General features: G+C 41.1%; 1 protein-coding gene across 1 annotated transcript; it reads left to right on the forward strand.

The window, feature by feature from the left end:
• Positions 1 to 1,341: 1,341 nt before the first annotated feature.
• LOC131242632 (SAL1 phosphatase-like) lies at positions 1,342 to 26,181 on the forward strand. The gene is made up of 8 exons (XM_058241393.1): positions 1,342 to 1,708; positions 5,161 to 5,236; positions 19,572 to 19,639; positions 19,774 to 19,979; positions 20,920 to 21,133; positions 21,223 to 21,321; positions 21,395 to 21,548; positions 25,730 to 26,181. The coding sequence occupies exons 1-8, from the start codon at positions 1,400 to 1,402 to the stop codon at positions 25,900 to 25,902; spliced, it is 1,299 nt and encodes a 432-aa protein (XP_058097376.1). The 5' UTR covers positions 1,342 to 1,399; the 3' UTR covers positions 25,903 to 26,181.
• Positions 26,182 to 27,357: the final 1,176 nt, after the last annotated feature.

A 27,357-nucleotide genomic window follows, 5' to 3' on the forward strand; every position in this document is an offset into this window, starting at 1 on the left:
AATCGAATTAAGCTTCAAGTCAAGTCGAGCTCGAGCAAGCTCAAACTAAGCTCTAAATTTTTTTCAAGCTTCAAAATTCAGTTCAAGCCGGTCCGAATCTAGTTTGAAGCCAAGCGAGTCAAGCTTTTCCAAATTGGGTCGAGCTACTGACCGAGCTAACTTGATTCACGTACAGCTCTACTCGTAGCCATTTGTAAATCATCTGTAGTCAGTAGTCAGGCTTTACAACTGGAACTTCTCCTTAGTTGATTCAAACGATTGAAATGGTAGCCCCAACATGAATGGGGAACGGTCATTACCTATTTACATTATTAGAACGTGGCACTTGATTAGCTAACATTTTCTCGAGGACATTGGTTTATTCGTTTTCTTTACTGATAATCCATGGTCCGTGGGAGATGATACCCATATCGCCAAAAAAAAAGAAAAAAGAGAGGGGTAAAAAAGTACCATTTTACATGAAAAATGTTAGTAATCACCAAACAAAAGAAATGGTTTTCGGTTCCTTTCCCGTCCAACCTGTTGATTAGATCAGACAGACCTAGACGAAGGGAAAACACAAATAACGGCTTGATGCAAAACTTTTGTGGGCCTCCAGAAGTTTTTAATGGTGTGGATTGAACCCCTACTGTGTGGTTCGCCTCATATTTGGATCTGACTCATTTTTGGGACCATGCCCTTAGATCAAATGATCTGGGAAAGCGGACGGTATGGATATACAGCACATACATTAAGTGGGCCCATGGTCAGGCCCTCACCTGCTAAGCCGTTTCCTTACCTCACCTAATCCCCGATTCGGTGGATCCCTGAATGTGGAGCCTACATTGATGTACATGCCTTACATCCACGCCGTGCATCCGTTTTTAAAGCTCATTTTAGAACATGACCTCGAAAATGAAGCAGATCCAAATATCTGGTGGACCACACCACAAGAAACAGTGATATGATCAACCAATTAAAACTCCTTGCGAGCCAAAAAGTTTTGGATAAGCTGATATTTGTGGTCCTTCATCCTGGGCCATGTGATCTCATCAACAGGTTATCCATAGGTTAGATAGCAAATAAACATTCCGGTGGGCCCAAAGAAATTTTTAATGATGGATATTCAATCACCACTGTTTCATGTGGTATGGCCCACCTAAGATTTGGAGCTGCTTCATTTTTGGGATCATGCCCTGAAATGAGCTGTGAAAACGGAGGGACGGCGTTGACGTACATATCACGGTGGACTCCACGTAATCCGCGCCCGTTCTTTTCAATGGCCCACCGGCCCAACAGATCAGATGCCCAATCACGTGTGCCACGCGTACGGTGTACACCGGGCTTCAAGAAAACGCGCAGCACGAGAGCAGCGCTCCGTTCCCGCGGGATAGAAGAAAGGCAAGGCCTTGGGACTGCTATGGCAACAGCAGGGGTTGCCTCGTCAGCCTCTATAAACGCTCTCAGAATCCGGCCCTGCTTCCAACCCTCCTCAAAACCCAAATCCCTCTTATCCTTTTCCATTTCTACCCCTTCCTTTCTTCTCCTCCGCTCTTCTTCCCAATCTACCTCTCTCTCCCACCCTCCATCTCTTCTTTTCCATCGCTCTTCCGATCTCAGAACAAAAGCAGCAGCAGCTGCAGCGCCCATGGCTTCTTCTTCATTGCCTTATGAAAGAGAGCTTGCCGTTGCCAAGAAAGCAGCTTCTCTTGCAGCTCGTCTCTGCCAGGCATCCGCTCCACCCTCTCTCCTGATTTCTCGGCATTCTGATTTTTGAACTGTTTGGCTTTGGTGATTTTCATTGTATTTGTTCATTCGACTTGGATACTGTCAGATGCCTTTTCAATAATCTCTGGCAGTCGACTGTGGTGACCAGACTCCTGGAGACCCCAAATTACGAGTGGGTTGAATCTTTCAGCAGAAATGATGACATTGTCATGGATATTGATTTGGGGCTGAAAATTGGGAAGATGGATTTCTCCTCTCTAGGTTCCGATTGCCATGCTACCCAAATGCGCAACGGGATGGGTAATCAACTCTCTCTTCTGCCTAAATGTTAAAGCCATTTGCAATTTGGGGTGCACCCAATTTAGGAGATTTGAATGCATATAAATGGATAGGTTTATTACAATTGTAGATTTCAGGCTTATTCATTTAGGTTTGGTAACTCTAAGACACTCGTTTAAGATATGATTCTTTTGGTCAAATCCTAATCCATTTAATTTTGATTTTGTAAGGCCCCAATTTTTTCCTTCCCTAAAGAAAATAAGGTGGTAGGTTTTTTCTTCTGTTTCTCAAGTTTTGTGCATCACATTGACATTGGAATATCTATAGCATTTGTTTTCATGAACGGATGGGGAATGCAAATGATTCTTGTATTATTGAGAGATAATGTGGGAAGGAGGAAGTGATGGGAGGGCCACTCATTTGTTGCTTCTGCTTTCCCCCCCTCACCTAAGTTATATCTTGTTCCTCTTTTCAATAAAGTTTAGTTCATTCAGCCAACCCATCAACCCCACACCCACATCCAACTATGCATGCGTGCACCACCTCACACGCACACACACATGATAATGATGTTAACAATAGGGATTTTACTAGAAAGAGAAGTAAAATCACAAAAAGAAGAAGATGACAAAGACTTTAAAAGACATGGCTATACAGTAGCCAACAAGATACTCAATCAGGTAGGAGATCCCAATTGACAGCAAATACCCAACAGCACCACTTTTTAGCTAAGTTGTCCTCTCCACCATCCGCTTCTCCATGAATATGGTTTAAAGAAACTCGAAGATACTTACAAAAGGTATCCATGACTTTGATAGAGGTTTATATCATGTTAGTGGAATGCTGTGGTTCAACCAAGGTGATATGCTGGTGAACATGACTAGGGTTGTGTAAGACGCTAGTCAATTTACCCTTTTGATGTGTTACTTGTAAAGGTTATGTTGGTCATTTGGCCTTTAGGCTTGTATATACAGCTGATTTATGCTGGTGTACATGACTAGGGTAGTGTAAGACCATTTTGATCCGCGACGTGTAAAGGGTTCATTGGTCATTTGGCCTTTAATATGACTTGCACATACAACACTTGTTAATTAGTCATTATTTATAAAGCCATGGTTGGCATTCCAAATCATATATTTGATGGTTTGTCTACTTATATTTGACTTTAACTTCTACTAATGACATTGATTTCTTGGGGGGTTTGGAAAGCAGTGGCGTCAGTAGAACAATTGTTCCAGAGGGGAATTGTTTTCACTCTGGGCAATGGGTGTCATATTCGCTTATGGTTAGATGTTTGGTGTGGGGACAGAGCGTTGCAAGAGATCTTCCCAACTTTGGTCATGTTGGCTCCCGATTGTTTTGTCCTAGTGGTTGGCTGCTTCTCGACTAGTGGGGGATCCTGGTTTCTTCAGTGCTAGAGGAATATGACGAAGGATGAGATTGTTGAGTTTATGAGACTTCTTCAGTTTCTTTAGAAATTTACGTTGCATGCTCGGGAGTGTGATTCGATGATTTGGGTGAGACGCCGATCTAGCAAGTTTTCCGTCAAATCGTTCTTCAGCTTGATTGTGGAATCGCCTTGCCCGGTCGGGTTGTCTCATCCTTTCCACTATTGGTTCTATGGAGCTCCCACATGTGGCTGGCTTTGTTTGACTCATGGCCTGAAAGAGGATTCTTACGGTCAATAACCTTCAGAGAAGGTCGCTAATCCTCCTCAACATCTGTTTGATGTGTATGGGGAATGAGGAATCAATTGATCACCTTTTCATTCATTGCCTTGTTGCTACTCAAATGTATGATCATATTATGGGTTTCCTTCAAATTGATTGAATGATGCCGAAGAAAGTGGAGATCTTCTCTAGGCTTGGCACAGGGGAGGGATAGGGAAGAGTGGAAAAGCCTATTGGAGATTGTTCATTATGGCTATGCTTTGGGCCATATGGGGGATTAGGAATGGGAGATGTTTTAGGAACGAATGTGCGGGAGTTAGTGTTGTCATGTGCGATTGCATATGCGCATATGCACATGTGAGCATGGCATATGCGATCATGACACATATGCGATTGCATATGCGGCATATGCGAAAATATGCGATGTATGCTGTTGCATACGGCATATGCGATCGCATATTGGCCGTGACACATTGAATTTTTTATTTTTTGCAAAAAAAAAAAACAACATTTTGCCTATAAAAAGACTTCCAAATCTCCTCCATTTGCAATATTCTCACTCCAAAACTCTCGTACTCTCTTCTTCTCTTACATTTCCTGATTAGAAGTGGTTTTAATCTCTCTCTCTCTCTCTCTCTTGTATTTCCTACTTCCAAATGATCTTAATCTCTCTCTCTCTCTCTCTCCCCTACATTCCCTCTCTCTGGGAAGTTGGAAGATCAAGATTCAAGCACTTTCAAGTTTCAAGGAAGATAGCTTGTTTATTTTCTACAATAATAAATAAATAGCTTGTTGATTTTGTTGTTACTTCTTGTTAACTATATTGTCGAATGTCGATGACTTGATGTTTAATTCATTGTTGAATTGATTTTATCTCTCTCAAATGTATTTTAAATATATAAAATTATGTATCTATTAACTTAGAAAAGTTCCCCTTAGTTTCTTATATATATTTTTTTACTTTTTAATTTTTTCCCCCTACTATATATATATATATATATATATATATATATATATATATATATATATATATATATATATATATATATATATATAAATTTTTGAGAAATATCTATAATTTTTTGAGAAATTAAAAAAAAAATGTGGTCGCATATGCCTATGCGCATATGCGATCGCACATGATCGTATATATGATTTGACAACATTGGTGGGAGTCTTTGAGGCCATTGGGAAAGTTAAAGGTCTTGTAAGGGATTGGGCGGTTTATTTCAAAGCCATATCGGCGGGCGCTAGCTGTTAAGGGGCCTTTGGGTTGCAGTTTTTCTGTTTTTTTTTTTTTTTCTTCTTCTTTTTGTTGTATTCTTTTCTCGCTTTGTTGCAAGTTTCTCAATAAATTTTGTTATCTTTTTTTTTTTTTTAAAGAAAGAAAAAGAGTTAGATATACTTTCCTACATTTATTTTATCACACACATCTATGTTTGTTTCAGCCATGTAATTGCTAACAATGGATAGAATCATGTTCTGGTTGCTTTGTATTTTTCAGACGGTCCAAAAGGCACTTCTGCAATCAGATGTCCAATCAAAGTCAGATAAAAGTCCTGTGACTGTAGCGGATTATGGTATGCATCCTCTCATTGTGTCCGATCTCATGAATGATACTAATGTTCTTGTTGATATTTCTGATCAGTCCAATGCGTATCCCGACTGAGAAAAAGGTAAGCACAACTTGTTTTCTTTTGAATACTGACAGCATTTCATTGAAAGCAAACAGATACAGGCAAACTAGCACATCAGTGGCCATCTCATGTGTTTTTTTTTTTTTGGGGGGGGGTACAAAATTACAGCAAGAAGCAAAATAGCCCCAAACTGACTTTGTTTTCAGAGATCCTTCTATTCCTAGCTTCAGAACACACATCTCAGTGGTAGAAAGAGTGTGTTTCAACATTGAGGCCTCATGTTCGAGCTCAGCTTATCCATTAAAAAAAAAAAATCCTACTCTTTTCCGCCACGAGCTCCACGAAAAAATATTGAAGGGGGCTTCTTCCACACAATCCTTCTCCCAGGTTGGAGCAATCCCATGTTCCAACTAGAAATCACCTCTAAGAGGGAGCTGCTGAGGGTCCAGGCAAAATAAAACGCTGAGGCAATGACTCTACAGGCCTCTCGCCACATTGCAATGGAGGAAACGATGGTCAACACTCTCTTCATAAAACGCATGTTCGGTAAACCCTGGCTATGCTTTTTCAAATTATCAACCGTGAGAATATTGTTTGCAGCAGCCAACCAAGCAAAGGTTGCACTCATGATGGAATAGAGGGGCGCCAAACTTTAGTGCAGTACAACTTCTAGTCATATCATGGTTTTAACTACCATCCAAAACTGAGTCAACTTGGTATCAGTGGAGAATGAAAAATGTCATTGAGCGATTTGCAACCTAAAATCAGAATGAATCAGTACGAGTCTGATCGAGTCAGAATGAGCCAGGGCTAGATGTACCGGTTTCGGTCTCCCAGCAAGTCACACTTCAAGTGTCTCTTTATGAAAACCATGAGTTGAATTTTTCAGAAAGTGTTTCATAATTCAGAATTTAGATTATTGCATAGAAATTGGTGCATCTTATGCATGTTGTTTATGTTGATTGTAATGTTTTAAAGGCTGTGCATTTCAATGATGATGATCATCTTTACCTTGTCAAAAGCTTGCATGAGGGTTATGATAAGTCTTTTTGTAGAAATTTTGTAAACACTGATAGTTTCATTACTCATAATGCTGGAAGACTAGAAAACAATACCTCAAAAAGGTCAAATGTTTGGGTGAAAATCCTAAAACTGAAGAACAAAATGCTATGGATGTTGTCAAATTGCATGCGACCCAAGGGGGTTGTGCACATATGCAATCGCAATATGATTGCACAACCTCCAAATTTATTTATTTTTTTGTTGAAAAAAATTGGAAAAATCAAGGAAAAATGGAAAAGATCATAAAAAGACTATTATGAAAAAACACTAGAAGTGTAGGGAATCTATAAAGAGACTAAGAGAATTAACTAGTTAAGAGAAAATGAGAATATTATAGTAGAGAGAGAGAGAGAGAGAGAGAGAGAGAGAGAGAGAGAGAGAGATGCCAAAAAATTATGCATTATAGAAATGAAATGGCCATTACAGAAAATAATGGCCCTATAATGGGTCTGAAATAGTTATTTATTCATTTTCCTTCAAGAAAATAAAGAAATAAAAAGGCCGTAGTGGGCCATATTATAATGGTAACGGTGGTGACACTTATGCTGCCGTTATTGTTATGGAATACTTTGGGGGGTTGGAGTGCCTATTTATAGGCAAAAAGGGAGAGAAAAGGAAGGGGAGATAAAGTAGTCCCAACTGTTAGAAATCTGACTGTTGGGACAATATGACATCGCATATGACGACATAGCCACATAATTGTGGCTTATGCATTCACATAAATTTTTTGTGAAGGCTTTATTCACTAACAGAGGATAAGGCCTTAGATAGTGATGATTGGCAAAACAAATATTCATGAAGCCAATCTTAAGTAGCTGGGATAATGATGCAGGACATGAAAATTAAATATGATATGCGAGATTTCAGGCTTAAGATCACGTTAGTTCAGAAACAATTACACAAATTCCATATCCCACATGAAAGTCCAAACATTCAATTAAGGGGAATCTATGCGGGTCCAGGCCTACACATGATAGGGCTGGATCAATAAAAATTATGAACCAAACGATACTCAAAGATAAGAAATAATCATTCACACATGCATACTAATCAGTTCCTAATCCAAGGGATTCACCAATTTCAAATCAAGGAACCCTAGGGTAAGAAAAGGGGCATAAAATTGGAGATTTGAGTAATTTAGGGTTAGGTTTAGGGATTTTGGGTGAAAGCGGAGTGAAAGAGAGGAGAGAGACGAACCAGAGAAGTACCGGACGCGTGGACAACAACAATGGCCCAGACGCACATTCGTGTGATTTCAGCCGCACGTGTGTGGGGCCCACTATTCAGAAAAAGGCCACCTTGGCCCTGGTCGGCCAGGGATGGACTCCAAAACTCCCAAATCTCAGCTCGATCCGATGTATGGTTTGTGCGTGGTGCTCCGCCAAAGTTTCAGCCCTCCTGTAGGGCCAGATTCTGAAATTCTGCTGTGGGGAGGAGAATTGCTGCAATAGATGATTGATTCGAAGTGTAGATGATGGGTGAGATGAGAAGAAGAGATGATAGAAGATGGGTAGTAGAGATGGCGATGGATGGGGGTGAATTGGGATAGATGTGGCTTCGCACCACGGTAGTTAACCCTTCAATGAAGGGAGGGCTTCGCACCCAATTAGGCTTCATAACTCAGAGAGTAGGAAACCGCAGAATTTTTATTAATCTTCAATCAATTTAAAAAAAGCTACAAGGGGTGCCTATTTATAAGAAAACCCTATACCCCACCACTCGCGCCATGTGCGCAACCTATTACTTGGTGATGAAGTAAACCAAAATAAAAACTAATCAAAGAAATCTAAAGCGTCTATGACGTTCTAAATAACATTAATAAGTAAAATCTAAAATATGAAATCAATCTGACCAGTGGGCCACGATCATGAGATCTCATGATGGGCTTTTCTTGACTAACGGGCCCACTCTTTTGAATCAAAACTTCGTCTTCTAGGTAGGAGGCCCTCCCTGGACGTCGTCATCGATCCAGATCGACGGTGGGGCCCTCCTTCTGGCGTACGTGCATAGGGGGGCGGCGTGAGTGCGCGTGATGTCCCCATCAGATAAACTATGGTGATGATGATAGTGATGAGAATAGAAAACATTATTTGAGTATCCAAGCATTTGCTTTCTATCCTCTAGTTTTTTTTTTTTTTTTTTGAAGGGTTTGGGTATAATAGGTTTTCCGTTTCTTTTCTTTTTAAGGTATGTCTAGATATTGTATGTTAACAGTGTAGAATGGAAATGATTGCAGACTCACGGGATTTTTAGTATTTCTTTTTAAAGATAATGCGAACAAAAAGAAAGCAACAAGAAAATGGAAAGCAAAGGCGCCGAGAGGGTGACCCAATTACATCTTAAGAAAGAAACGATTACATCCCTTAAGCATAGGCACGCAAGAAGCCCATTCAATCACAAGAGATCTGGCCTTTTGAGATGTTCCCAGCGACGATTTCCTTTCATTTTTTGAAGCACCTTGTGTTTCTTTCCTCTCAGATAGCACACCAAATTTCCAGTAAAGTCATTCTCGACTTTCGCATCTTTCCAATGCCTGCACCGTGCTAAGCTAGCAAGAGCACAACCATCCACAATGGGAAGGACCGAAGGACCAAGACACCTGAAAGCTCCCCAAAATATCCGCCTAGGTCTTCCCCACAGAGGGATAATGGATGAAGAGATGGTCGACCATATCCTCGTTGCCCATATAGAGAAGGCATACATTCGGGAAAACCATTGGCCTTTTGCTGAGATTGTTAATAGTTAAGACTTTTTTTTCTTACAAACCAGCTATCCAAAGGTGCCTATTCTTGGGATGGACATTAGATGATGTAGGACATGGAAATTAAATATGATATGCAAAATTTCAGGCTTTAGATCATACTAATTTAGAAGCAATCACAAAAATTCCACATCCCACATAATGTTAAGCATTCAACAGGGGGGATCTACAAGGGTCCAAGCCTACACATGCTAGGGCTGGATCAATTAAATTTATAGGCTAAACAATGATTAAAGGAGAGTAGATTCATCCACACATGCAAAAGATTATTTCCCCAATCTAAGGGATTAACATGTTTCAATTCGGGAAACCCTAGGGTTGTAAAAAGGGAATAGAACTTGGGATTTAGGGTAATTTAGGGTTAGGGTTAGGGAAATAAGGTGAGAAAGGAGTGAAATAGATGAAATAGACGAACCTGAGGTGATCCACACGTGTGGACAATGTCTGAGGCCTGATGCACGTGCGTGGGATCCTGCCCGCACATGTGTGGGGCCCATGAATTTGAAATCAGCTAGTTAGGTGCTGGTTGGCCAGAGGAGGTTCACCTTCATGCTAAGTTTCACGCCAATCGGATGTCTGGTTTGTGCACAGTGCTCCGTCGAAGTTTCAGCCCTCCTGCAGGGAATGATTCTGCAAATCTGCTGTAGAAGGAAGAATGACTGCAAAAAGGGATGAATTTGGAGATGGGATGGCTGTGAGAGATGATGAATATTGAGGGTAGGAGGTGAGGGCGATTTGAGATAGATGTGGCTTCGCACTACGGTAGTTAGCCCTTCGAAGAAGGGAGGGTTTCGTACCTAATTGAATTTTCACAACTTAGAAAATTAGAAAAGCAGGAAAACGCATAATTTTATTCATAATCTTCAATGAGAAAAAACCTACAAGGGGTTACCTATTTATAAGAAAACCCTATACCCTAAAAGCCGTGCCATGTGCGCATACTATTACTTAGAGATGAAGTAACAAAAATAACAACTAATCAAAGCAATCTAAATCGTTCATGATGTTCCTAATAACGATAATAAGCAAAAATCAAAGTCCCCAGATCATCTAAGGTAGTGGGCCACGATCATGAGATCTAATGGTGGGATCCACATGATGATCGGGTCCACTCCAAGGAACCAAAACACAATCCTCTAACTAGGAGCCCCTCCCTGTACGTCGTCATCGATCCAGATCGATGGTGGGGCCCTCCTCCTACTTGCGTACGTGGGGGGAGGGGGTGCGCGTGCGTGAGATGTCCCCATCATTAGAACACCAAAGGAATTTGGTATGCCTCCACCTCTTTTTGGTGATTGATGGCTCAGATGAGGGAGTAAAATGAGCAGACCGTGAAAGATATGGATTTGTCTGCCTCCAAAACATCTTATCCAAATAAAAGGAAGCCGAGGAGCAAAGGTGAATGTGGTCCAAAAGCGCCACGTATTCAGCACTTCATCGTGAAAGAATCTCCTATAAGGGGGATCCCAAACGACCATATCCCAATGTGAGAGAGGCAACCAACCACTTATTGTAATGGGATCCGGTGCTAAGCGATAGATTCTAGGGAAGTCAACTTTGAGGGTAGAGGATCCTACTCAAATATCGTCCCAAAACTGGATCCTCTCTCTGTTGCCCAAAGAGACGCCGACCCCTTCCATAAAGGCTTGCTTCATGGAGGAGACCCCTTTCCACATGGCCGTTGATCTATATTGAGATGAATCCCTCGTCCACCAACCTCCAATCGAGCACTTATACTTGTTCTTAATGACTTTCTTTCATAAAGCTCTATCTTCCTCTCCAAATCTCCAAAGCCATTTGCTGAGCAACGCCTCGTTCATGGATTTGAGGTCTTTCATGCCTGCGCCTCCTACATAGGCTTTGCAAACTTGATTCCACCCCATTAAGTGGAATTTCTTTTTGTCTTCAACCCAATGCCATAAGAAGTCACAACTACTTTTCTCTAGTACTAAAAGCACTGAGACTAGACATTTGAAGATAGACATGAAGTAAAGAGGAACGTTTGATAGAGCTGCTTTGATAAGAGTGATGCCAAGAGAGAGGTAGCAACATTTTCATCTTGCCAGTTTCTTCTTAAATCTCTCCACCACCTTGTCCAAAAGGTGCTTTGCCGATTTTCCCACGTAAATAGGGATGCCCACAAATGTAGCAAGGAGTGCTCCGGCTATACAACTGAGGGATTTAGCTAAAAGTTCCACCTCCCTCGCTTCTATCTGCACACCTAACAACTTGCTTTTTGAAGTATTAACCTTTAAGCTAGAGACTGCTTCAAAGGAACGAATGATAGTTTGTAGCTTGTCCACCATATCCATAGAAGCATCGCAAAAAAGAAGCACGTCGTTTGTGAATTGGAGATGAGAGATGGGAGATGACATCCCCTCCACCTTGAATCCGCAAATGAAGCCCTCATCTTGCCCCTTAGCGAGCTTTCTCCCCAAGGCCTTAACCATAATAATAAAGAGGAAGGTTGATATGGGATCACCTTGCTGAAGACCTCTTGAGCTTTTGAAGAATCCTTTGGGGGATCCATTAGGAAGCACCAAGACATGGGTAAATCTAACGCATTCATGGATCCAAGGGCGCCATTTGTCACCACACCCAATCTGGTACAACATGTAGTCAAGGAAGTCCCAATCAACGTGATCAAAGGCCTTCTCCAAGTCCCACTTGCAAACGACGCTTTTAGTCTCCTCCCCCTTTGCGTCTAGAATCAACGCACTTGTGTGTGATTAAGGCACTATCGAGGATCTGTTGGCTTGGGACGAAAGCATTTTAGTTTTCTAAAATGACACTTCCAATCACACCTCGTAGGTGAGTTGCCAGAACATTTGCTAGAATTTTGTAGGGCCCACCAATCGGACTTATTGGTCTAAAGTCCTTAAACGATTCCACACCCAAAGTTTTTGGGATAATGGCTATAAAGGAAGCACCTATATTGCTCAACAACGATACCCTGGCAAAGAATTTTGACATTAAACCTATAACATCATCCTTGATGACCTCACAAAAGACTATAAAAAGCCATGGGGAAGCCATCTGGCATTGAGGCTTTATTGCTCCCCAAGGAGTCCACTTTTTTCACCTCATCCTCTGAGAACAAGGTTTTAAGAGGAGTTTGCCTCCTTGGCCAAGAAGCGATCGAAGGTCAAATTGTCTAATTTTGGATATCTCTAGCCCTCCCCCTTAAGCAAATGCTTGTAGAATTGAATTACCTCTTCAGTAGGTGGCCCATTTCTTCTACGCGGTTGCCATTTATAACAAGGCCACTGATTTTATTGATCCTTGCTCGCAAGTTAGTGATATTGTGGAAGAAGTTTGTGTTCTTGTCACCTTCTTTGATCCATCGGTATCTGGAGCATTGCCTCCATTTAATTTCTTCTTTTACCTTGGCTGTGTAATCTTAGTTGAGCTTTATCCTCTTAGATTGATTATCTTAAGACAACTCCCCCTCTTTAGCACTAACATCAAGCGATTAGAGCTCAGAAAGGATGGTAGCCGTTTCAGCCTCTTGATACCCAAAACAACCTTTTTTGAAATTTGATTTGTCTTTTAGAGGCTTGAGTTTCTAGCATAGCTTGAAGCCCACACAACCCATGGCATCGAAGGATCGCCACCAGTCATGAACCAAATGAGAGAATCCTTCAATCTCGAGCTAGGCGAGCTCGAATATGAAAGTTTTTGGGCCTCAGTTTGCATTGTTAGTGGAAAGTAGCAGTGGGCGGAGATTGGCTTTGACAGAGGAGACAAGGGGTAATTTGACAGAGGAGACGGGGGGTAATTGATCAATCCATCTCGAGGAGACAAGAAAGCTGTCTAATCTGGACATCGATGGCCATGACTACTCGTTTGACCACGTGAACGTGCCTCCTTCCAAAGGTAGATCATAAAGCTTATAATGATCTACACAGTCGGAGAAGGCACGCATGTTGGTTGTAATTATGCCCCCGCTTGATCTCTCAACAGGGTAACAGGTAGTGTTTGAAGTATCGGTATTATTGCTACAAGTTTCGCTAATCGGAGATACGAAAACAATATTGATATCGCCGATAATATCATTGATAACTAGAAATGCAGGGAAACATGGGGAAAACGATGGATTTTTTCAATGAAACTTCAGGAATTGCTAAAATACACATTTGCATATTTTGGAATAGAAAAATTACAAAAGGAATCCTAAGTTTTCATTTAATGGAAGCCTAAAAGCATGAATTAGCACGTTATTGATTGCATTACTTTACCATATGTAAAGTGGTATGCATGCCATTGTTCAAATAAGATGATAAAATATATTTAGTCTTAAATTGCATGATAAGCACTAAAAACTTAACATTAGTTAGAAAATAGAAAATAAAAACAAATAACTATTTTTTAAAAAACAAATACTATCAAGCAAATAAAAATAAAATAATAGTAAATAAAATTTATAAAATAAATAAATAGCTCGATATTTGATTAAAATATGATTAATTTATCTAATAACTTGTCTCTTTTATATGGGATGGAACTCCCATGTAAAAGAGAAACTAATCCAACCACCCCTTCCATCCTTTCTATCCATCCAATCATCCACCCAACCTTCTAACCAAATATCAATTGATATTTCACAATATCAACAACACTTGATATTTCACTAAGAAATTGTTGATAACTAGAAAGGAAACAAAAGATTATGGTCTCAATATCGCCCATGTTATGATAATGATAATATTGTGATATGATCGATATTATCGTCGATAATTTGAACACCACATATAACCATGTGCCCGTAAAAAAAATTGAAATGGGAAGTTTTTTAATAAACAAATTTTAGGCGATATCAATACATTGGCGATATTATTGAAATATTGCCGATACACTGGCGATACAAGTGACACTTGGAATTTACAAAGTCGAAAATATTGGCAATACATTAGCGATATTGATACATTGGTGATACTTAGCAATACATCGTTGATACCTGGAATTTCTCAGACCACCGATGTTATCAGTGTCGCTACCAGTGTTATTGGTATCACCGAGCTGGAGATAGGGATAATATCTGGGATATTTCAATAATATTGAGGATACTTCGAACAATGGTTACATGTGACATTGAAGTCTCTTACTGTAGCATCCCGATTTCATGTAGCCAATTATACACGCACCTGGACACATATATCTACCTTGCGAGGAATACATTGAAAACTTAAGCATAATGAATCGGTGAAAATGATAGAAGTAATTAAATTTCGGAGACGAAATTTTGTTTAAGTGGGGTAGATTGTAACACCTCGAGCTTTTCAATACCCAAGTATTGAAAGTTCTCGAGTGGTACCATAAAATTTAACTTATTATGTACATATGTACGATACCAATCTAGCTATCCTAACCTTACATCTATTTTCTAACCCGAATCTGACCGTTGGGAATAATCTCCATTCATAGATCAAACAATTTGACCGTTGATTTTAAGATAGGATCATCATATACCCAAATATTCTCACTTGCCTATCATAACCAATCGCTCAGTCAAATATGCACTGCTAGATAGAGGCATCTAACCGTCCACTTTGATTTTGGACCACCCAATCGTAGTAAATTAGCTACTTGATCTCTACATTCGCTGTACACACATCAAGTTGAGATTCTGATCTGTTCATCTTGTTCATCAGTTATGAATATGCTTAACTCATCATCAGAACTACAATCTGAGAAACTTACATATGTGAACAAGATACTCGAATCTAACGATACACATGTTCTACCCCCTAATCACTCCAGAAACCCACCTTGTGTTCTTCAATTTACAAAACTGATCGTACATATATCTATATACATTGTTAGAATACCAACCATCAAGTCTTTATATTTTTAGCATGTCGTTTGACTGTCCATTGTATTTGGATCCCCCAAATGGGCCATTAGAATATTAGAATAATTCATTCATAATGAAGATCTTAGGTCATATGTTCAAACCACTGGGTAATGTTTCAAGTAGATATGTACAACCACGGTTCTGAAGCACGAAGTGTGTTAGCCATTTAAAAGAACACATTGGACATCTTTGGGTGATCAGAGCCCAAACTCGACCCCATGGGAAGAGCACGAAAAACGAGGAATGCCTGCCTAATTTCAAAGCAATCGGACGGTGCATTCCGGCAAAACGAATGTTGGAAGTTGATTGAGAACTTGATGACAATTTTGTAAATAAAGTTAACACCATGCATGACACTGTTCAACCAAACATATAATAAAGGTTTAATGGTAAGTGTTGATTTCTACTTAGTTAGACCATACGGTCCACCTGATTAATGAAATTACTTCATTTTCAACATCATGTCTTAAAATGGCCTAACGAACCGGATGGAAGGAGCGAATCCTCAAAGGAAACACTTATGTGGGCCCCACCCAATGCCACAATTAATCATTAATAGAGTTACGTGGTTTCAATAAGGTTTAAGCGTTGGGAAGCCTCGGATGATCAAATGTGTTATGGCCAACCAAAGGCTTGGATTTAGTCCATCTTTTGGCCCATGGCCCAACACGACCTTCTCATGCTAATGGAGGGAGTGGATCTCCCTAAAACATAATCACAAGTGGACCCCACTTAAACTAGCTAACGAATCAAGGTCGGCACCTCCCCGTATGCAATGACAGAGTCCGAGAATCTCGTGGATTTCATCCCACCGAACTCCCTACCTTGGCTCCTCCATTAAATCTGAACCATCTAAACTCCAGCAAGGAGAATTTCGATCCCACTCTAATGTTGCTAGATCTGCAATATCGTACCCAACTCTAGCATGATTAGCATGTTTCTTAGGTTGTAAAATAGGTCATATGACCGGCTTAAGTGAAAGTTAGTCCAAGATTTAAACCAAACTTTTACTACAATCATAAGAGAGGAGATTTAGATGTAATCTTGGAAGGAATAAGTAAAACATGGAACATGGATTCTAGTTCTTGTGGAAGATTTCAAAAGGTGGCTACTTCACCTCTCGTTTTTGTATCAGGACCGGCTGGATCGATGGGAAGCACTTCAATAGTCAGTCTCCTCTCTCTCTCTCTCTCTCTCTCTCTCTTCTCTCTCCCTCTCTCTTTCTCTCTCGTTTCTTCTCTCTTTCTCCCGTTTTTGGGAGTGTATGTCTTTTGGTGATAGGGGTGGGGTCTTATAGGGTTTCCACGTGTCTAGTTGGTTCTTGCGTAATGTATACGGTGTGTGGAAGCGAACAGCGCCAGCGCTATTTTGGATTTCGCTGGTTTCAGTTCTTAGGATCCTTTCTTTCTTGGTTTCGGAAGTCGGTCGGTTTCGGATGGCCCATGATCTGGTCGTCTCATATCTCTTCATGGCGCAGGAGCATGCATGTTAGAGTTCTTGTTTGGATGAGGAAGATGGTCCTGGTTCTAATGGTGGATCATCAGCCATCGCATTTTCCTTTGATTTGATGATTGAAGGTGCTTCGGATGGCCCACAGAGATCTTGTGATCATGGCACATCGAAGGTTGAAGGGCCCTATGGCCGATGGTTGTGTGAAAAGGCTTCCGCATAGTGCGGCTCAGTTCCGGAAGTGGCGAAAGAGGTGCCGTGTTTATCACCTCTTTCGTAGCTTCAATGTTGTTTAGTGGGATCGAAATTCTCTTTGCTGGAGTTTAGACAGTTTAGATTTGATGGAGGAGCCAAGGTAGGGAGTTTGGTGGGAGGAAATCCACGAGATTTTTAGACTCTGTCATCGCGTGCGGGGAGGTGTCGACTTTGATTCGTTAGTTGGTTCAGGTGGGGTCCACTTGTGATGATGTTTAGGGAGATCCACTCCCTCTATTAGCATGAGGAGGTCGTGTTAGGCCATGGGCCAAAAGATGGAGTAAATCCAAGCCTTTGGTGGGCCACAACACATCTTGATCATCCAAGGCTTCCCAACGCTTAAACCTTACTAAAACCACGTAACTCTGTTACATGATTAACTATGGCATTGGGTGGGGCCCACATAAGTGTTTCCTTCGAGGATCCGTTCCGTCTATCTGGTTTGTTAGGCCATTTTAGGACACGATATTAAAAATGAAGTAATTTCGTTAATCAGGTGGACCGTATGGTCTAACTAAGTGGAAATCAACACTCACCGTTAAACCTTTATTATACGTTTGATTGAACAGTGCCATGCATGGTATTAACTTTATTTACAAAATTGCCATCTTGTTTTCAATCAACTTCCGACATTCGTTTTGTCGGAATGCATCGTCCGATTGCTTTGAAATTGGGCAGGCATTCTTGTTTTTTGTGCTCTTCCCATGGGTCGAGCTTGGGCTCCGATCACCTAACGATGTCCAATGTGTTCTTTTAAATAGCTAACACACTTCGTGCTTCAGAACCGTGGTTGTACATATCTACTTGAAGCATTACCCGGTGGTTCGGACATATAACCTAAGATCTTCATTATGAATGAATTATCTTAATATTCCGATGGCCCGTTTGGGGGATCCAAATACGATGGACGGTCAGATGACATGCTAAAAATTTGAAGACTTGATGGTTGGTATTCTAACAATGTATATAGATATATGTACGATCAGTTTTGTAAACGGAAGAACATAAGGTGGGTTTATGGAGTGATTAGGGGTTAGAACATGTGTATCGTTATATTCGAGTGTCTTGCTCACATGTGTAAGTTTCTCAGATTGTAGTTTTGATGGTGGGTTAAGCATATTATTAAGTGATGAACAAGATGAACGGATCAGAATCTCAACTTGATGTGTGTACGAGTGGACGGTTAGATGTCTCTATCTACCAGTGTATATTTGACTGAGCGGTTGGTTTTAACGGACAAGTGAGAATATTTGGGTATATGATGATCCTATCTTAAAATCAACGGTCAGATTGCTTGATATCTGAATGAAGATTATTCCCAACGGTCAGATTCGGGTTGGAGAATAGATGTAAGGTTAGGATAGCTAGATTGGTATCGTACACATGTACATAATAAGTTCAATTTTATGGTAACACTCGAGAACTTTCAATACTTGGGTATTAAAAAGTTCGGGGCGTTACACGTACAATGCACCAAGGTCCACTAAATTTGTTATGAGCAGTCGAGAGCTCATCCCTGAAAGCCTCCCTTTTGTCGTCTTGATTTGGCCTGTAGATAGAGGTGAACTTCCAACACAATTGAGCCAGAACAAGAACCACCCCACCAGTCTTCCTTGGTCCACAGAGCCAGATCCCATGCCACCACCACACCCCCAGACCTGCCAGAGGTGTTTATAGCTACCCATTTGACATTGCTAACATCCCAAAGGGTCCCCAGGAGCTTTCTATTGAAGTTTTAAACCTTCATTTCTTGAAATGTTTTCAGTTGGGCGCTATATCTTTTGCAAACATTTTTTATTTGCCTCCTTTTGTGCTTGCACCCTACTCCCCTCACGTTTCATGAAATGATCCTCATTTTCGAACAAACTTGCCCTTTCATCCCCTTCTAGAGCCCCCAGCCGAACTCCTAGCGGCAATGTTAAGGTCTAAGGATAGACTAACTAACTTCCCATTGCTTCTGGAGGTTCTTATCGATTTTTTGAGTATCTTGAGTAGCTCCTTGCATGACCCCTTTCTTCAATAAATTGGAAGAGTTCATAATTATCCTCCATGCGATCGCCGAAAGAGAGCCTGGTCAGCCTCCCCATGTGGGCTAAGGCTTCCCTAATCCACCTCTTCTCTTTGACCGCTTCCACTAGCTTTGATTAGGTAGGCATGGCTCCTCCCTCGATCTTCTGTGGGGATCCCTCGACAACATGCACTGCTTCCATCGAGGCGGCTACCATCTGGAGGGGGGCTACTTATTGGCATGTCACGGTTCCTCTCATTGATGAAGGGGCTAAATCGTCAGTGAAACAAGCGCGTGATCTGCGAGCCCCACTTGCTTACTTCTAGATGACATCAAAGTCCAGCCTGACGAGCCCTCTTCCTTGATGGAGGAGAGGCAGTGATCCCGAGAGGAGGTGTCCAACATATGCTTACGAAATAGGAGGGAGTCATGGCTTTGGTGAAGGGAGTCATGAGAATTTAAGTATGAGTATGTGTAGGGTGGATGAGTTGAAACTATATTCCATGGAGATGTATCAATGAAAATTTATCTGGTTGTTAGAATGTTAATATAATAACCTTCTTCAACACTTCTGATGATATTGATTGTGGTTAACACAACATGATTGATGCTTTTGTACAAGTCCTATGATAAGTGTGTTGTGCAATTCCAAACCTTCATCTGCTGTTTACCTTCTTTCTAAAAGCTTCAGAGAAACTTATACTGAAGCAAGTGTACATATATATATATATATATATATATATATATATATATATATATATAAATTTAAATTTAAATTTTGGACATCTGCTCAGTTTTAAGGTTGATATGTATGCATGCATGTATGTATGTTTGACAAAACAACCACCAGTTTACATTTCCCTTTCAATTTTATCTCTTGATTTCTCAGGTTCACAGGCATTAGTTAGCTTTGTGCTGGAGAAGGAACTTCAATCCTTCTCATTGGTGGCTGAGGAGGTAATTTTGAACATCTATTTCAGAGGCTAAATTCACATCTAAGTGAATTGGCTAACTGAGTTGCCTGAGTGATAATGCAGACACAATTTCTCTCCTGAAAGTATACTGTTATTATGATTTTGATTACTTTCTAGGATTCTGGAGACCTACGCAAGGATGAATCCCAAGAAACATTAAAACGCATCACAAAGCTTGTAAATGAGACCATCTCTAGTGATGGTGGCTACAATATCTCTCCTTTATCAGTAGAAGATGTGCTTACTGCAATTGATCGTGGCCAATCTGAAGGGGGTCCTCATGGCCGACATTGGGTATTAGATCCCATTGATGGCACTAAAGGGTGAGAATGGTAATTTAAATGTCAGTATTCTAAAATGATTGTGAGCTATGCTTCTATGGATCAATCTGGATCTGCTCATTGCTGTTTATTGGCTTAAGGGTGGTCCCTACTTCCTTCAGGGCTTCTATGAGTAGGGCTGTCAATGGGCCCAGCTTGGGCTGGGGGATGTCTGTCCAAGCCCAGCTTGCAAAGTAAAACTGGGGCCCAAAGTCCAGCTTTGGCTTGTCATGGGTCAAAAACAAACAGGCATGAGCCCAGCCACTCTCTTTTTTGAAAGATTTAGGCTGTTCACTAGGCGTGCCCAATCATGCATGATATTGACAAAAATGCCCTTGAAGCCTTAAACGGGCTGGGTAGGGTCCAGTTTGAGCCCATCTGATGGTCTTGTAGACGTAGCCCAAGCCCATCTTGATTAATAAACAGGCTTAACTTTTAGGCCCAGGTCCGGCCCTTCGGCCTAGTATTTCAGCCCCCGAAAGCCTGAAGCAAGCAAAGCCCAAAAGCCTGACAGGCCAGCCCTAACTGCAAGAGAATGAGCTAAACCTGTCCCTGCCATGAAATAGCATTTATTGTAAATCGTAGGGAAGGGAATTTAAAAACTGATAAATTGTTTACTTGCACTATGAAATCTACTTCCTAATAGAAAATAACTACTTGCCAAATCTCTCATCTCTTCTTTGTTTTTTGTCTGAATGTGTGCTTTGTATCTTGTCTTACCGGTAAAAGTTTCTTTCCATTGATTGAAAATGAAATTGACGAATGGTAAATACTCCTTATATTTTCATTAGCGACCTATTTGCCTTTCAACTTAATCGACTTGTCTTGACGAGTTCACGCTGTATGCATGATTGTCGGATTGGATGCTTGTTTTTGTTTCTCTAGTATTTCTACATCAGGCTGCTACTTCCATTTATCTCACCCACACAATGCTGGATTGTAGGTTTCTAAGAGGTGATCAATATGCAATAGCATTAGCATTGCTACATGAAGGAAGAGTTGTGTTGGGTGTCCTGGCCTGTCCAAATCTTCCTCTGGCCTCCATTGGTTGTCCTCATCAACCTTCTTTGCAAAATGAAGTCGGATGTCTTTTCTCTGCTAGAATTGGTGCCGGAACTGATATGCAGCTTTTGGATGGTTCTTCTGCTCCTACAAAGGTCGATACTTCTACACGATTCTCTTGTTATTTAATTTATACTGAATTTATGCCTGGCTATTTTATTTGATTTGTACTGATTGTCCTCAGGTATATGTCACTGCGATTGAAAATCCGTCAGAAGCATCATTCTTCGAATCATTTGAAGCAGCACATTCCATGCATGATTTGTCTAGCTCTATTGCAAAGGTACCACATATGATCTTTTCAATTACTACGATTTGTCAACTACTAATAATTCCCGATGTGATTCTTTATATAGAAACTTGGCGTCCAGGCACCTCCTGTTCGAATAGATAGCCAGGCTAAATATGGGGCACTTTCCAGAGGAGATGGGGCCATATATTTACGTTTCCCTCATAAAGGATACCGTGAGAAGATATGGGACCATGCGGCTGGTTGCATTGTGGTCACAGGTACAGAATCAAAATTTTCTGTTGTCAGTTCTTTTACCTTATATTAGGGTTAGATATGCTTTGAGCTTTTTATTGTTAGATAGTAAGACATAGAATCCAAAAGTAAATTAACTTGCAAATTGGTGCACCCCCCCCCCCCTAATCATGGATGAGTTGCCCCAGAAATCCTTCTAAGATTGGATGGTCCTAGGCTCCTAGCTGTCCAATCTTTGGCCTTTTGAGACCAAACGTTTGCGGTACACCTTTCTTAACTCTCTGTCTGCCACCAATTGAAGGTTTAGGATCCTCTAGTCTGGGAGATTATCAGCCATTCTCTATCCAAAGTGGTGACCATCAGATCAAAGACGCCTTAGCTCACCAAACCATGGGCCTCATATGAACAGAACTTGGAGCATCAGTAAACTGTATCTTTTCTAGGCTCAGGGACAGAACTCCTTTGTTGATAGTTGAAACACGATCATTTATAAACATAATGGTTTATGTGTTAATTTTGGAGAGGTTTGTTTTGCTTTTAGTGTTGTTATGTTAAGCACGCACAAAATGCAGAAAAAAAAAAGCACGCACAAAATGCTTGTATAGTAGGCATTTATTGAAACCCCGTAATTCTGAACTATGGAATCACAAAGCCTGTGATGTTAAGTCAAAATTTCTGATAAGCTTAGAGGTGGGAGCAGCCATGACTCGACAACTTGCCGTACTGTACTTCATCTGAAGAGGAAGCTAGTTTGCTGGAGAAGCTGATCTCCAAGGAAGAGGTAAGCGACAGTGGATGCTTTGGGCAGAGATAAGGCCCCTAGGTGAACGGCTTCCCTATGGCCTTCTTTCAGTTTTTTTGGGAGATGGCAAAGAATGATGTGGTTTACTTTCTTGCAGAGTTCTTTGAAAGGGGTCGCTTGTTGGCAGAGTTGGACACTTCTTTCATAGCAGTCATTCTGAAAAAGTAGGGGGCCAAAGGTCTTGGAGATTTTAGACCAATAAGCCTGATTGGGAGTGCGTATAAGATCTTGGCAAAGATCTGCGTCTCCAGATTTCGCGTACTCTTAGCGACTATCATTTTCAAGGTTCAAAGTGCTTTTGTTTCTGGAAGACATTCTAGATGGTACGTTGATTGCGCATGCATGCATTGATTCGTTGCATAGAGAAGGCAAGGAGGGAGTTGTATGCTATGATCACGTAGAGGGGGACTTCCTTAAATATATGCTGGGTAGAGTGGGTTGCAAACAGAAAGGGAGGAAATGGGTTCAAGAGTGTATTCGTTTAGCTAGGTCCTCTGTTTTAGTCAATGGGACTCCTAAAGGCTTCTTTAAGTCTTCAGGGGGAAGGGAGGGGCTCTCCATTTGGGGGACTCGCTCTCTCCCTTCTTGTTTGTGGTGGTAGTGGAGGTTCTAAGTAAGATGATGGATAGATGTGTAGTTGTGGTTCTTATTAATTGTTTTAGGATGGAGAACGCCGAGCTTTAGATTTCACACCTTCAGTTTACAGATGATACCATGCAGAATAAGAGAGTGGATAATTTGAGAAAAAAAGTCAGATGTTTTGAAGTGGTGTCAGGATTGAGGGCTTAACATTCAGAAGAGTGAGATGTTGGGGTTGCATATGTCCAAGGAGGAGGTGGCGAGGCTAGCTGATGTGTTCGGGCATAGCATTGGATCCCTCCCTTTACATCTCGGCAAACCCAATTCACCTCTGGACATGGTTACTGAGAAGGTCGAAAGAAAGTAATCGAGGCGGAAAAGTTGGCATCTCTTATTGGTGGAAGATCAGCTTTGGTCAAAGCAGCTTTGTCAAACTTGCCTCTTTATTTTTTTATCTTTGTTAGGTGCCCTAAGGTGGTCTTGGATAGATTGGAGAGGCTGGGGAGGGGCTTTTTATGAAAGGGAGCGGAAGAGAAAAAGATGTTTCATCTGCTGAAGTGGAAGTTTGCCTCATACGGAAGAGGGAGTGGGCATTTGGAAGTTGGAGCTTATGAACTTAATGCTGCTTGGCAAGTGGCTTTGGTGCTTCAGCTCAGAAGACAACAATTTGTGGAGGCAAGTGATTGCGTGCAAGTTTGATCTCCAGGAAGGAGAATGGGGGACAAAGATTCTTCATTATATAGGGCCATTGCGATCCAGAAGGCAGTTGGAAGGATGGGATCTAGGTTTAAGGAGGGCGTTAGATTCGTTTTGGGAGATGGGAAAAGGATTCGTTTCTAGAAGGACGTGTGGGCTGGGGAGAAGACCCCCAAAGAATAGTTTTCAAGGTTGGTTAGGCTAGCTTTGGTTGGAACATCCCATAGCTTGGTGCTTTTTCATGTCCAGCGATGTAGCAGTTTGGAACCCCCCTCTCCCACCTATGTAGGAGGAAGTTGTCTGACAAGGAGCTCGACGACTTCGTTCGGCTTTTGGAGCGTTTGCATGGCTATCTCCTGTTTGTTGAGGAGATATTGTTTGGTGGGGAACACGAATAGTTCAGGCTGGTTTTTGGTCTGTTTGTTCTATGGTATGATGTTTGGGTCCTCATCCAGGGTGCATGGTGAGCATACATTCTTCGTGTGGCATTGCGGAGCTCCCCATAAGGTTGTGGCTTTTACTTGGTTGGTGGGAAGGAGGGTATTAACGATCGGCAACCTTCAGAAAAAGGAGGCTGGTCCTCGACATCTGTGTTATGTGTGAGGCCCTCAACACAGCAAAGCCCAGCAGCTCCATGCAAAAATGAAATGTAGCTGGCAGCAAATGGGGGTCATGGTTATGATCATAGAACCAACCATGCCCATACCAAATCCATAGTTGCATGCTTGTACATTTGCTCGATCTACTAAGATTGATTATTGCACTGATATTTGGCCCCACTTCATCTAGGTGCTATTATGGACTCCTTCGAGTGCCAATTGCGCAAGATGGTCTCTAGAATGGGTAGAGGAGGTTTGAGGTCAGGTGAGCAGCCGGTTGTTGAACTTTGTTGAGGAACTCAAATAGCAATGACAAGGCTATTACGACATTGATGACTTCATGGAGATAGATTGATGAGGAGGTCCAGTGAAGGTCTTGAAGACTTTATTTGGGCAGATTGTTAGACTTGCTAACTCCCTAGTTTGCTTAGTCCGTGCGACACTTATACAATGCCCTAATGCTAATCAAGTTATCCCACCACCCATGTGCACAAACCAAATGAAATGCACCATACTTGCCAGGAATGCTAGAGAACATGGGAGTGAATGGGAATGTTCTTTGTCTGGCACTATGAACAGAAGATTAAATAAGTCCCCAAACGAGGGGCTTAATTGTATACAGACCTTGGAACTTTCTAGCAACGTTACATTAATGGGGTGAATTGTCTCACGTGGCATTCATCTAATGGTCTAGAACCATCTAGAACTTCTAGACTATTCCACACTTCTCCTAGCTGCCAAAACTCACTGGGGATCTCTAAAACATTCTAAAGATCTTTACACAGTTTACCAATGATCTATAATCTACTCTAGAATTCTCAACTCTTCTACTATGCACAGGCCTCTCCATTTAAGGAAAAGTAGAGCCAAGAATGACTAAGCATATGGAATAACCTCCATGCCTGCGAAATGATACTCCATAGGATTGCAGAGCTGAACAACACAGCTCAAATACAAATATCTTTTTTGAGTAAAATTTGAACCAACCTGTAAGGACCAGAGAATCATCTATTACCTTAATGGATTATCGACGACTCCACCATGCAGTAATTTAAAGGGTAGCCAATGATATTGTGGAAGCTCTGACCAAGGAGAGGGGTGCTTGGGATTTGCCTTGAAATTATTTTTATTTTCTTTGTTAGAATCACTATCTTCACATTGTAATTTTACCCTTTTTCTGAATAATGTCTCTGCCATTTTTTTAAAAGGAGAAAATTGGGACAACACTCGTAAAGTTCTGCTGTTTACTCAAATGATTTTTGTTACTTGGCTGTAGTAATGACTCATATGGTTTTCTGTCGATGTTCTTCCATTAATATTCTGGTTATGTCCCCTCTACGTGCAGTATTCTGTTCATTTGTTTTGAACTGAAACTGTTGAATTGATGACGGAAGTACCCTGAACTGTTGAATTCCATTGTTTACCACCAACACCACATCATTGTCGTGGTCATCATCATCATTATTTTTGCATTGTTCTTGAATACTTAAATTTACTTACCCTCTTGCTGCGGGCTGTGGATGGATTTCAGAAGCTGGTGGGGTGGTGACGGATGCTGCAGGGAATCCGTTGGATTTCTCAAAGGGAAAGTACTTGGATCTTGAAAAGGGCATCATCGTCACCAATCAAAAGCTGATGCCAGTGCTCTTGAATGCAGTGCAAGACGCAGTGAGAGAGCAATCTCAAGCTGCCTCAACCTTGTAAGCCAATTCGTGGGGGGTTGCTGGGAAAGAAGAAACATTTTTCTAGGCTCTCTAATATTCTACAGTATTTCAACCCTTTTTTACATTCTGTAAAAACAACCAATTTTGGTTTTTAGCTCTCAGTTTAGTTGGTTGAAAGCGACCATTTTCAGTTTTCAGCTCTCAGTTTGATATTGTTGGCTTTTGAATAAAAATCTTCAAGCACAATGTCACCTTTGTTGGAAGGCATGTAAACAAACGATAACATGCACCTGATATTCTGTAGGCGTCTTTTTGCCTCTGCCTTCCTTTCAAGTGGTCTCTAGATGTTAGTCTCTTCAGCCGTAGGTTTGGCCCATTTTATGGCATCCCTTTGACAGCAATCTCAGTTGTGGTCTCTGCAAGCAGGAGAAAAATGCTTGCAGCTGTACACATCTTGCAAGCACCAACATATGCTGCACCAGCAGCTGTTCATAAGGTAGACCCTATGGTTTAAGTACCCCTAGACCCAAATATCTGGCTATTCATCAAGTGGGCCTCATGGAGGAAGCACCCTGGTCCAATAATCCGGACACAGGTAAACCTGAAACTCATTTCATGTCCTGGAGGTCTTTTAACCTTGGCTTAGGATCGGATCCCGGCTCCATGTCCCATAAGGTCATTTTACGGTTGGGCTCGACCAATGCAGAGATTGGATCTCGTACAAGTTCCAGATTAACACGTGGTATAGACAGGCTCTCTACACTCGTGTGGGTGTAGCAAACCTCGTTTGATTACTAGAGTAATTAATATATAATTATATAATATTCCTATTAAATTAATTTGACCTTTAAAATAAAATAAAATAAAATAAATTTAACGGGGTCCATCATACTGGACTCAAAACTCGAGCCTTTCTTTTAAAGGGGCCGTCTGTGTTCGTAGAGATTCAGGTGCGTGCTACAGCCGTAATTGGATATACTAGGGGCCTGTTTGGTCAACCTTAATTTCAGCACTTAATAGATGAAAAAAAAGGAGCTCATTTTCAGTGATTTTTTCAAATTCAGACCGCTTGATAAATTCAAAATTTTAAGTGCTCAATTTTGGATTTTCACCGAAAACATAGGTTTAATTTTACGCTTACTTCTTTTCAATTAACACTTAAAATAAGTGATTTTGAGTTATATATATATATATATATATATATATATATATATATATATATATATATATGGGAAAAGGTTCTATACGGTCGAGCTCATGGGAACTCTCTGTGAGGTTGAGCTGTGTGGGCCCCACCATGATGTATGTCGAACATCTACCCCATCAGTCAGATGCACCATTCCATATTGGGTCACACCACATACAAAAATCAAGTCAATCCGTGACTTGTGTGGGTCACACCATATACAAAAGTTGAGAGGGGTTACCCTCCATTAAAACATTCATAATCATTTTTTGGGCCCACCGAGAAGTGGTTCAAAAATCCAGCCCATCC

Source organism: Magnolia sinica, chromosome 4 (genome assembly GCF_029962835.1).
Source record: "Magnolia sinica isolate HGM2019 chromosome 4, MsV1, whole genome shotgun sequence".
NCBI lineage: Eukaryota > Viridiplantae > Streptophyta > Magnoliopsida > Magnoliales > Magnoliaceae > Magnolia > Magnolia sinica.